The following is a 13,432-nucleotide window of genomic DNA, read 5'->3' as shown; positions in this document are numbered from 1 at the left end:
TCCAACTATATAAAGGATTTCTAGTTGTTGGTCACGTGATTTGTGCAATTATTGTCTATCAAGCATGAAACATTAGAAGTGTTAATCATAGCAAAACATGTTGCAACAAAAAAAGTTGCTCATCTTATTCCTCTATGGTCTCATTTGCCTCTTCCACCAATCTACACTTTAAAATATGCTCTACGTGTCCAAAATCACTACATGTTTTGTCCTTGATATTCAACCTCTACTAACATTTTCTTTGAGGATGATTTGTCTTTTTATAATGTAAACAAGGGGAAAAAGTCTCATGTTGCTATCTATTGAAGTCTTCAAACTTTTTATTCTTCAATTTGTTGTTCTTCTTATCTTTACACCTTTCAAATTATATGTTCTCACATCTTTATCACCTTGTAAATTATATGTTCTCACGTGAAAACACACAGCTTGTACAAGTTTCCCATATCTTAATCAATCTTTAGTGCTTTTGAATAAATCCAAAACCAACAAGGCTCAACGCAATATTCACTTCTTAACTTTATGTATGAAAATCTTTGAAGACATACTCATTCTTAACTTCATGTATAAAAATCTTTGAAGACATACTCAGTTCAGTGAAGTCATTTGTTTTGAAAAGGATTTAGTCATAATGATAAGATGTGTTGGAAAAAAAAAAAAGATAAATCAAATATCGTGTTTCATTAACCAATTCATGCAATAATCACGGACCAAGATGGTCCAACAAAGCATGATATTGATCCTCTTGCAGAATGTTTGGTCAAGCACGCAATCACTAACTTGTACAGTTTCATGCATGCTTGACAACAGAACTCACTAAGAAATAGTTTAAGCAGAATCGAAAGACTTTAAAGCACTTGCAAAATTGAAGTCTTACTTTATAGACAAAACATTTACTACTTATTAGTCTACCAATGATTAGCAACAATTACTGTTAACTATTGCTAATTATTGCTCTACCAATGATTAGTTACAACTACTGTTAACTATGGCTAATTATTGATCTATAAATGATTAGCTATAACGATTGTTTACTAACAATGTGTCTATACACGTTCACTTAATCTTCAGGATGTCTCTGTCAACACCGAAATATCTGCTGTACAATCAAATTGGTAGAAATTAAAGATGCAGGCTAACAATAGATCTTCCATCCACCAGTCCGAACACTTTTAACTAAATGAGAGCCATACGTCAACATGAAAAGACAACCCACAGAAACATTAATTTTAGCATAAATAAATCCTTCAATGCGATCCACCAAAACGCGCAACGAAAAATGTGAATTTGAAATAGTAACCGTATAACAAAAGTAAATCTAAAATTCTTACTTACATGATAATATGAATGACAATGTTGAAATAAATTATAATTTATAAATATATGTATTTGAACTGTGTCTAAATGAAGAATATTAATTTAAAATCTAAAGAATTACTGAGTAAGAAAACAGAAGGGGGTTGAAGCTTGAGGGTAGTAGCAGGACCTACAAAACTGGTCAATGCCAAAGCTTCATGCAGAACCCCGCCGGAACCACTGATATTCTCTTGCTGGATATACATTCTGAGAAGGTGTCCACAAGTTGTTCTGCAAGAGATGCTGGATCTTCAAGAAATGTATCAATGTATATTTTCACAATCCTAACTTCTTGAGGGGTGGCTCTTAAGCTGTACCAAGTCAGAAATTTCTGCCTGAAGTTCTTCTCTATGTGCCCTTCACACTCTAACCACCTAATCACCTTCACATAATACTCAAAATCACGCTCCGAAAACCCATTCGTGATGCGCCCTTCATCTTGTCTTTCTCCGCTTCTCTTCTTCGATGTGCTTCCATCCTGGGGACCCTCCCTTTTCCCTGATCCATTTTCTTGATCTTTCGCACTCGATTTCGATCTTCCAATCCTTCCTGCACCATCTTTAAGGCTTTCCAACTTGCACGGAGTATTTGGTAACCCTCCTTCCGAGCTACCTACCAACGGCACACATTCCCTGCCCGTTACAACTGGGGAATTCAAACCTTCGTCAATGCTCATGATGTCCTCGGTCACTTGTTCCTCCGGCGAGTGCTTGTCTTCCAGCTTTAGCACATCGGAACTGGGTATGGAGGCAGCCATTCCTGTAGCATGCTGCTTGTCTGACAAAGAATCTGCATCAGGAGGAATACCCACAACATCTATGTTGGAACAGTTAACAGCATCATTAGATAAATTTCCAGAAGCAAGCTGGTCGCTTTCCTTGCGAAAAGAAGGATAATGACCTGCTCGGTGGTTATCGGTCAGCTCACTGTATGGATTGCAGTTATTAGTTTCATCTTCCACTGATGACGGATTGGAAAGGCTGCTACAGTTGGTTACTGGGCTCTGACTTCTCTCTGTTGCTGAGCAATTAGGAACTTCATCCTCGCCAAGCTCTGTTGAGATTTGAACTTCGCACACACCTGACTCCCTCGAATCATTTGGAACAACTTTGAAACTGTACTCTGTACCTGGAAGTAGACCTCTCACACTGAACCTTCTATTTGGTACGAGCGAGGTGCATGTCGGCTCCATCGGATACTCCACTTCATCAGCTTTGCGGTACCACATGGTGTAAGCAGGGATGTTTTCACCACAGGGTTCTTCGGAACCCAAAATAATAGTGAGGGATGTGGCGGTGACATCTTCAAACCTCACCATATTTGGAGTCAGCAAATGTGCACCTGAAAATGTGATGTATACACAGAGATCAATGTTATAACATTATTCGAGAATCTGAACCCAGTCAAAAAATTTAATCTACCGATAACAGTACAATATTTGCATCCAATAGGGAGCGGATTCAATGACCCACTTCAATTTTCAAAAAAGAAATAATAAAAAACAGATGAAAATAAGTTACTTGACTTTTTCCTCAAAAAAGTCACTGAATCCGCTTGACATCCAATACCATGGTCATGTGCTTTGAAACAAAAATGTAAAAAGAATAACCTTTGTAGTCGGTCATATATCGTGTTTTGGCTGCTGATCCCAGAAATAGTTTTTCACAAAAAGTAAATTAACATTATTACATCTTGCCAAAAGTAATTTTGACATCCCAACCAATTATCAAAAATTAATTTTGGGAGACCATTCCCAAACATAAATCTCATTCTTATAAAATTACTCGAGTGTTTCAATGTCTTACCAATGACCCAAACAAGTTCGAAAAATTAAGATAAAATAATTGAAAGTCATAAACTAGTTAGTTCCATATATAAAACAAATCAGAAGGGAAATTGCAAATGATATAGATTCACAAGGGAAATTGAGAAAAAAATAACAGCAGAGTGATCACCTTGAGTTGTTGGATTGGGTGATGATGGCAAGATCCTTTTCGAAAGCAGTGAATCAAGCGATTCAAGAGCAAAACCACATTGCTTCTGAACCTCAGGTCCTGATGAAAGCCTGTTCACAATTCCCCTACCAATCTTCACCGGTGAGCCAGTGAGTGGGCCCACTTCAGGTTCAAGTTTCTTCACTGCTTCATCAACAATTTTATAAAGTTCGTCATACTTTTCAGTTCCTTGTAAAAGTCTCTGGCTTAAGGAGACACGATAACAGAGTATATCTACACGTCTAGTATCCTTTGCTACCATCAGTTGTTTTCTCCAGCATCTAATATATTTTGATAAACAAGCCCAGATGAGATTGATCTAACCTTACAAATTGCCAAAATTTCATCCTATGATTAATTTGGCACATACATCACGCAGTAAAAAATAACTTTACCATATTTTGATAGAGTAGTGTCTTTGCCATAATGTTGAGTAGAGTGTCTTACCATAGCTAAGCAATCAAAAATAACATTCAACAAATAATCAATCTCTCTCTTTCAGAAAACTGATCATGCCTAAGATTCTTCTTGAAATATCAGCCCTATGCATGTATAAAGCAAATTACGCACTAAATAAAGCCATGATCCAATTTGCTATCATACACAACCTAGAGCTTCATGATCACGTAAAAAAAAAGGGAGCAAGATTTTTTTCTTTTTGAAATGGGAAGAGACAATCTACATCTTAATATCATTGACTCATTTTATACAGTTGGACCAGATGTGAACTTTAGAATGAAAGGTATTCTAAGACTACTCAGTTGACTTTTTATCCCAATTTTTTTTGTCTATTCTGAAATTCTTTTGATGGATTTTGCAAACAGCAAATGACTCAATACAATTTTCTAGAACCCTGATACATATTATTTATTTGCAAGTGTAGCAAAAACACTCCAAGAAAATTGATACAATCTTCTAAAACCCTGTTGCATATTAATTATTTGCATGTGTAGTAAAAAAAAAAGCAACAAGTATTTAAATAGAGAGAGGGAGAAAAGAAGCAGAATTTTAAATCAATAATTGATGTAATCTAAGAAATTGAAAAGCATAAGTATTACCCGAGTAAATCATTTACTTTCCCACAAGCAACACAGTAGAAGCCTCCATCAAGCTTGGGACGCTCCCCATCTTTGCCAATTCCAGAACCATCATGTTTTAAAGCACACTCAAGGTGGCATGACAAGCCACATGAAACACCTGGAAATGGATTCTCAGAACTACATATTAACCACAGGCTAGGGTCTTTGTTATCATCATATTGATGACAAATGCAACATGAACATCTTTTACAAAATGCATCTGCTTGATTCAGGGTAGCTTTGCAGGCTGAGTTCTTGCAGTATGTAGTATTAACAGAATCACTACCATTATTATTGACTGAAATGCTGGTCACAGGAACAGGTAAGTGAGAAGGATTCTCAGATTTTCTCTGCCTTTTAGCAGGTTTCTGACCAGATGCAGGAGAAGAAGAATGTGGTTCAGGGTCTGTTGCAGCTTCATGGCCCCCTGATTTCTTTTCAGAAACAATTTTTAGAAGATTTTCTATAATTTTCAACTTCGTCAACCCAGTATACTTTCTCTCTTTTCCCATCTCTGCACACAATATTTGCAAAATCTCCTGACGGCTCCATGACTGCAGCATCTCAGATGCACCATGAGACCACTTAGATACTTCATATACAAGTTCTCTTTTTTCCTCCATACTCAATTTACTGCACTTGGAAGGATCAAGAGCAAGACCTGAGATTAAGCAAAAGAAAACACATCATTATCTGCACAACAGATACATGAAAACACTCCAACATTAAAACATCCAAGTAGTGAAGGAGACAAGCTAGATCCACAGAGACTCATACCATCATATATTTTTTTTTCAAATTTCTTCAGAATAAATGAATTATTATTGCAATTATCGTTCTACATACGTATTAAATCAGTAAGTTATCTGCCAAGTTATGGCCTCAATTTTGTAATAGTATAAAACTTTGACTACTTAAAAAATATTGCCAAGAAGGCCAAAACAAGTAACACAAGGAAAGGTATACAACTGGAACCAGTTGACTTTGCACCACAAGGACATACCAACCATTTGAAACACTGTAAGAAATAAAAACATAGGAGACATCGTGCAAGGGACTAGTCAAGTAAGACAATTAAGCAGTTGGACATAATCTTCTTTGACCTTTATTGGAGACTCCATTCTCCTAATATAGAACTCATAGACCCGCTAATTTATTAGCTGGCCCATCGTACACCAAATTACAAACTGACTAACCATACTCCCTCCCTTATAATACAACAATAAAGTATTTTGCACTTCTCACGAAGCCAGTTCTACGACCCTAAATACACAATCACAGAAACAAAATAAAAAAATATATAAAAACAAAAATCAAATCAAATATAGAAACAAAAACAAGCATAAACACCTCTATTATGATGAACTGAAAAATAAATAAAAAGCTAATCACCACCCAATATTCAGAAAAGGCACACAGGAAGAGATCACGATAAATTAAATCAAACTTCGGGAAAATAAGAGAGGCCACAATGCTAAAATACCACCATACGGATTAATCTATACGTGGATCGTCAAATTGAGCAGAAAGTAAATCTCATGAGCCTGAACAAAGCGCAGATAAAGAATTCTTGAGAGAATTCAATCACCCCAGTTTCAACAGAACGGAAAAGTGAGCACTATGCATGAAAATTAGAAGAAACAGAGTGACGAATAAGCAATTCACCCTCAAAAGACGAATCTGTAGCCATAGATATGCAACACGAAGGAATCACTCAACCCACCACATTACCGCCAAAAGCCCAAAACTTGATCGAACCTGCACAACACAAAATCCAACCCGCATCATGGGTCGCCGTTCATAAACCAAAAAATGATAAATTAAAGGGAAAAAATTATGAGAACCGAAAATATTAAGAGAGAGAGAGAGAGGGAATGGAATAACAAGTACCAAAAATAGATGCTTGGAATTGTAGAAGAAAAAAAGGAATCCATTAACAGAAAAGTTAGTCTCAGTCACAGTTTCTCTGCGCGTGTAAAAGAGGGAGATTGGAGGTGGTGGTGGTGGTGGTGGTGGCGGAGGACCTTGCTTTTAGAGAGAGAAAGCTCCCAAGTTGTATAGAGAAAAGAGTGAGAGAGAGAGAAAGAGAGAAGAGTTTGCTTTGTTTGTTTGATAAAAATAAAAAATAAAAATAAAAAAATAAAACAGCTGCATGCTCTGTTGCTATTGATATTGCGATTCTCACTCACTCGAGACATTTTTACATTTCAGCCTTGGTTCGGTTGGAATTTGGAATAATCCAAGTTAGAAAATTACCGAACTATCCTTCACCTGTTATGTACAGCAGTATCTTCTTCCACCTCATACACAAGTTTGTTAAAAATAAATTTAGTTGTTTAAAACAATATTTTTTTCTAAAATTAACCAACAAGATTTGTGGGTAGATAAGATATCTATCTGAAAATATAAAAAAAAAAGTGTATAAAATAAATTCCACAAAAAATATCAATGAGATCTTTCTTAATTACCTAATTGACGTAAAAAAAAATCTCATATTGAATTGAATCTCGGTGGTGGAGGGGTTAATATTGAATTGAATTAGGCGAGAGTGCATTTATTGTGTGGTGCATCCGAATTAGTGTAGCATCCACATACACCATATCCCATCACTAACCTGCACCATAAATTCATACATCATACCCATATATGAAAGGGAGTGTTCTGGTGTGACATGGCATTGCATTCTAGGACAATATTTTACCTATATGTCTTGTCTATTTCTCTCCATCTCCATTCATTGTCATTTTTCACACCTTTTTCATATATTTCATCACTCCTACAAATTTCATGCACAACTCAAATGTAAACAATGTTAATACCTCTAACTTTTTTTCATTCCTTCCTCAAATTTCTTTATAACCAGCAGTTATCGTATTAGAATGAAAAATTAGATAACTTTATACATCTTTCAAGGAAATCAATCAAAATAAAGACATGTAGATATTTAGGTTATTTTAAATCATGAAACACATTTTTTTGTGACTTTTCGTTTTGAAAACAGAACTTATTATCGAAGGACGTGACACTTTTACCTTTAAATGAATTCAAATGAGAAAACAACACTTTTAAATCTTGAAAGTTATAGTTATCATAATTTCTATTTATTAATTAACGAGTTAAATAAGTTTGTGATTATCTTCAAAATTTTGATATATTTTAATTATGGTTCTCTTGATATATATTTTTAGTATATATAGCCATTTTAATATAGTTATGTTATTTTGTTTAATAATTTAAACACATTTCTTTCAAATGTTAGTATAAAGTTGATGCTAATATTTTAAATATTCACAAAAATATATTTGAGATGTTAAAATAATTGAGTTAAAATAATTATATTAATAAATTAAAGTTTTGTATACGTATTATAATTCTACTTGAAGTTCATAAAGCATGTTTAATCTTTAATGTATATAAATAATGTTATCAACAATTTTGTATAGATATTAATTATTATTTTTCTGACAGATGTACAAAACTATCCATGGCGATGCTTAGGTTTGAAATATGGGTGGGAGAGTTAAATTTTGTTGTTGACAGTACCGAAGGAACACACATGGGTGATGAGTGATCAGGTCAACTAGGGGTATCATAGTCATTTAACATTAATTGCCCCCACAAAATTACTGCAGAAAGAAAAGTACACATTTTTTTTTAATTTATAATCAAAATTTACACAGCTTATCCATCTACTTAGCCAATCAAATTACTCCTTTGCAGAAAGTACATTATTATATTATATATATTTTTTATAATAAATGAAATTATTCACATTTTCAAGAGAGAGAAATTTTTTTTCCCATATTAAATTATATTTTTGTACAATGAGGATGTTGTGCAGTGATCTTTTCCCATCCGAGGCCACTCACTTTTTCTATTGGTTTGGCTTATAATGCAGCCCATGTTTGGTTTGTATTACACTTAAAAATTGTGTAAATTGTATGAGCATCATCAATCATGCTCTGTGGTTGTTGGTTTTCTTCTATATGTGGTACAGTACTTAAAAGATACTACTGCTTTAAGCAAATTTATGGATATGAAAATAGAAAAATAATAAAAGGGCACTTCTTATTACTGTTTTAATTAATCCAGAAAATAATTTAAGAGAATAAGGAATAAGAAAAAAAAAATAAATGGAGGATAAATGTGGGAGATCTCAACCGAATAACAGATATTTAAATGGAGTGGAGCGTTAGGAATGGTAGAAAGAAAAGGAAAAGATAAAGTGAATTATTTATAGTTAAAATGAAAACGACGTTTGCCTAAACAAAAGAGTGGCAGAGATAAGGAGGTGCCGCATAGAGCGCCGACGAAATCAAAATTATGGGTACCACCCAATGCTTACAAACCTTTCTTTCTGCTTTTCTATTTTTATTTTACAATTTTAATTCTTTTTTTATGAGAGCTCATTTTTAGAAAAATAAATTAAACAGATTTATGGTACTGTTGGAGTTGCTTAAATTTTAATATATATATATATATATATATATATATATATATATATATTTCGACATTAAACAAATAATGGTGCACAGGTGTTTATTATTATTTTCTTTTATCCACCTACTCTGAATAAGAAATATAAATTCGTACAGAACCAATTACTCAAGTGACGCTATTTCATATTAAATATTGAACATGAAACGTAGTTATCGAGTATTTGGGATAACTTATCTATTCTATTTTAGTATAAGATTTAAATCTTGAGATCAAGGTATACTTTGATCTTACAATAAAATTAAAATTATAACTAGTGTAATATCTATTAAGGGTAACAGAACGTACCATTGGGAGGAAATATATATTTATTTTTCACGACAAAAATAAAATAATTCAAAGATGGTATCATTGGATTAAGTTCAGCCATTGACTCTAATGTAAGGAACATGTTTCATCATGTGATTTATTTTTGTGTTTCTAATCTTTTCATAATCTCACTTGTAAAAAGTTATATATTTGAAAGAGATAGATATATATAAGTGTCTATTCTATTAGTGTTGCATGTATGGAAGAAGGAGGAAGAGATATTTCATCATAAATGCCTATTGATTTCTAATTTTCTAGATAAGACATTGATTGTTATCTACAAGAGGATGTTAAAGTTGTCTTCATGGGATTTTTGTTTTGTTATGATTATGGCCATGACAAACTTTTGTGGGATTATCTAGCAGAAGATTTGTAGAATCATCTATCTCATAGATCATTCAACCAAATATATTATCATTATTCCTATTATTATTATTATTATAATAAATAAAATTATAAAATGGGTGACTCCGTATTCAAAGATCTAACATAGAACTTCTCATATTACAATAATTAATATCAAATATTTATATTAATCTTTTTACAAAAGATAGATCTCAAGACATACAAACATATGAAGATATAAGATTTTCATCAGTACTTTCAAACGTGTTGATCATATAAGTCATAAACATCATTTGAAGTTGTCTGTTTCCAGATCCACTTCTATTATTTATTTACTTTTGAGTTTTGTTTTTTTTTGTTTTTTTTACTTATTCTGACCCCTATGTATGCACAAAGAAGTAACAATCCTACGGCATCGTGAATGTGCCACGTGTCCCACGTGCTTACCATCCCAACTCCCAACACTAATAAAATAAAACAGAGGAGGAAAATTTTATTCTGAAGCAACAGTTTATTTACAAGGGCTACACTAGTGTGCTCTGTTTCTTTATTTTGATTCTGCACTGGAATAAACAAACCATACGTAAAAAGTCTGTAACAATTTTATTTTATTGAACAATTATTAAAAGTATAAAGAATTAAAAATTACGATGAAATGTATTGAAAATGATGATAGTGTTACGTAAAAATCATGATGAAAAGATAATTTACGTAAAATCCGATGAGAAGTGAAGAAAAATTTAGGTTATTCCAGCTGGCAAGAGCCGTGCGTTTGAAAGAAGATTAAAAATGAAAAATTAGCGTTGGAAGTGGGTAACAATAACAAAGAAGCTATTTATATAATATTTGTGCATCTCCATGAATTAAAAATATGAAAGGAATATTATCTTGTTCATATAGCTATTGGAAAGGCTTAGATACATTGCATACGTACGATCGGGAATAATTATTAGTGGTGTTATAATTAATTATCAGCTATTATTGGTGTTGCTGTTTCATAAAGAATTTTCTATTAGTGGCCATCGTTCACCAACAATTATTATTATCCTTTTGTGGTCCTTCTTTCATTTTCCCTTCTTTTTTTTTTTGGGTGGTCCTTCTTGTTATCAATGATGACATGAAAATCATTGCATTCTATATCATCGCTTAAGTTTCATTGTTGATAAACGATGTTACTACTCCAAATTAAACTTTGAAATAATTAGCCACACTGCGTGAAGGTTCTTCTAAACACCAACGAATTATGATTCCTACAACACTCAATGATTCAAAGAAAGAAAGAATTGTAAGGAGGAAGTTTTGACTTCAATATTTTTATATATATCTCTAGTGCCCCACCTAACTTCAACTTCATCTCCCATGTCTCGTGAATTATGTTGGACTTATAAGCATGGTTTTTCCTGTTGCACAATCTCAATATTTACAAAATACTTTGGCTTTAAATTACATTTCTTCAAATGATTAATTGTTATGATCATAGGAGCATTTTCTTAATAGAAACATCGAGAATTAATGAACAAGAAGTGAAGTCATGTCTTGTAGTGGGATCAAATGTGAAATCGAACTAATCTAGAGTCGGTAGAACATATAGAAAAAACCAAAGAAAATAGAAAACTCGGAATAGTCAAAGTCAAGGTTGTTTCAGATTATTAGAATTCCAAATACAGTAAAAGCCATTTGCCAATTAATTTGTGACATGACCATTTTAAAGGGGTCATAAATCATTTTCTACTTGGTGGTTGAGGTGTGTGTGTGTGTGAAGTTAGTAACAATATATTTTAGAGTATTTGAACATTTCAACTTTATATATATATATATATATATATATATATATATATATATATATATATATATATATATATATATATATATATATATATATATATATATATATATATATATCCGATTTTTTCTTGTTCCTAAGACTTTAAAATGTTTGATAAGCTCAGATTAATTTATGTTAATAAAAGCAACACTCAATTCATGAAAACTTTTTATGACAGTTTTAATTTTCCTATAACAATAAATAAGATAGTATAATTATGTAAAATGTAAAGCTTCTTTTATTAATTATTAACTCCAATCAATATAAGTACTTATTATAACAATTAGAAATAAATTTAACATACTAGATATTTACTACGTTAATTCAATTTGTAACGATCCAAAATTTCTAAAAAAAATAAATAAACTCTTAGGTCGACTTGATGGGAAATAGTTCGTAATATACATATTACCAGATCTAAAAAAGCGTTGAAAAGTAATATTATTAAATTGTTGGATCATTATTATAATGTTTCAAAAATGTGGTTTCATTGACCGAATAAGTTGATTATTAATATTACGTTGTTAAGAAGTATAATCTATCTTGTTTTCATCTTTATCAATATCTTTTTTTACTTATTTTTAAATAATAAATTTATTTTATTATCCTTTGTCAATATACATTTTTTTAAATAATATTGAAAATAATTTATCATAATCTAATAAAAATTTAAGAGATATAATTAGAAAAAGAAAAATATATTATAATTGAGTCACAATTAAAAATCGGTTATGAAAAAACACATAATACATTATTTTTTTTCTTCTATATTCATAAAAAATGAATATACCAAAGGTTTATGAGATTAAAAAATAATGTTAACTATTAAATTAATATTTTATTATCAAGTAAGATAAAAGAGAGTTACCTTTTTTTTCTTCAAGAAAGAAATAGAACAAATGAGAAATGATAGAGAGAAAAAATGAGTTTATATCTAATTCCCTTTTTTCTTCAAAAACTTATAAGAGTAGGAGATGAGTACAATTTGTGTAAAACTAACAAGACAATCAAAAAGGAAAAAAAAAAACATCTTGATAAATATTTGGTTAATTACTTTTTTTTGTTCTTGTTTTTGTTCAAAAATGTTAAGTTGGTCATGTACTTTTTTTTAGTCTCAATTTGGTTTTAAATTTTGAACAACTAATGTAATTTGGTCATTTTCATTAAATTTTTTGAAACAGATCAATAATTTTTCATTAAAATTGAAGTTGTTAATAAATATGATTTATTTTGTTGGTGTAATTAACATAATCCAATTGTCAAACTTGATGAAAATCCTTTATCTGTTTCAATATATTTAACGGTAAAGACCAAATTGCATCAATTTTGCAAAAGTCGGGACCAAATTGAAATTAGAAAATACTTAAGGACCAACTTGACATTTTTTGACGAAAACAGTGACAAAAAAATTAATTAAACCTAAATAGTTTTTCAAATTCCAAAATGGTCTGAAGATTGTATGGATTGGAAGAGAGAAATATAGATTAAATGCACGATAACAACGTTCAATTGTCTGAAAGAGAATTTCCACAAAAATAGCTAACATATGGGATTCAAATAAAAATATTATTTTCGTCTAAAACCTTGGCATAAATCTAAAATATGATGTATATATTTAATTTTATATTTTACTATCTACTAACATTAATTGTTATGTTTTATAAAAAAAACATAAAAAGACAAAAAAAATAATTTCCATCCATTTCTAAAATATACATGATAAATAGTTATATAAAATACCATTAAACTTATTAATTTGTCATTATGAATAAAAAATTTATTTATATATATATATATATATATATATATATATATATATTGTTTCGACCCTCGGAGGATGGAGGGAGGAATAAGTATTTAAATTGCGTTTGACCTTGGCTCCTAAGCGATGTTGAGCTTATTGGGTGTACGAGAACAATACTTTCGAGGCGCCTTTTAAGCAAAAAAAATTGTGACGGAGTTCCACACTCCAAGGGAGACAATACCTCGGAAACGCGGTGGGTGTTCCTATTAATGCTGCCGGACAGACT

General features: G+C 31.5%; 1 protein-coding gene across 5 annotated transcripts; it reads right to left on the bottom strand.

The window, feature by feature from the left end:
* Window positions 1-1,279: 1,279 nt before the first annotated feature.
* LOC114176014 (VIN3-like protein 2) lies at window positions 1,280-6,559 on the bottom strand. Of its 5 annotated transcripts, none has more exons than XM_028060903.1 (6): window positions 6,317-6,559; window positions 6,092-6,184; window positions 4,406-5,087; window positions 3,309-3,628; window positions 2,254-2,694; window positions 1,280-2,169 (listed from the first exon to the last, which is right to left on the bottom strand). In XM_028060903.1, exons 2-6 carry the CDS (start codon window positions 6,114-6,116, stop codon window positions 1,496-1,498), a joined length of 2,142 nt encoding a protein of 713 aa, XP_027916704.1. In that variant the 5' UTR covers window positions 6,117-6,184; window positions 6,317-6,559; the 3' UTR covers window positions 1,280-1,495. The 5 variants fall into 5 exon arrangements, with proteins under 5 accessions (XP_027916704.1, XP_027916705.1, XP_027916706.1 ...); XM_028060904.1 differs by having other exon boundaries at window positions 1,280-2,142; XM_028060905.1 differs by having other exon boundaries at window positions 1,280-2,130.
* Between the last annotated feature and the right edge of the window lie 6,873 nt (window positions 6,560-13,432).

This window comes from Vigna unguiculata, chromosome 3 (genome assembly GCF_004118075.2).
Source record: "Vigna unguiculata cultivar IT97K-499-35 chromosome 3, ASM411807v1, whole genome shotgun sequence".
In the NCBI taxonomy this organism is placed as follows: domain Eukaryota; kingdom Viridiplantae; phylum Streptophyta; class Magnoliopsida; order Fabales; family Fabaceae; genus Vigna; species Vigna unguiculata.
Note: the sequence above shows the minus strand (reverse complement) of the source record. Positions and strands in the feature narration are given on the sequence as shown.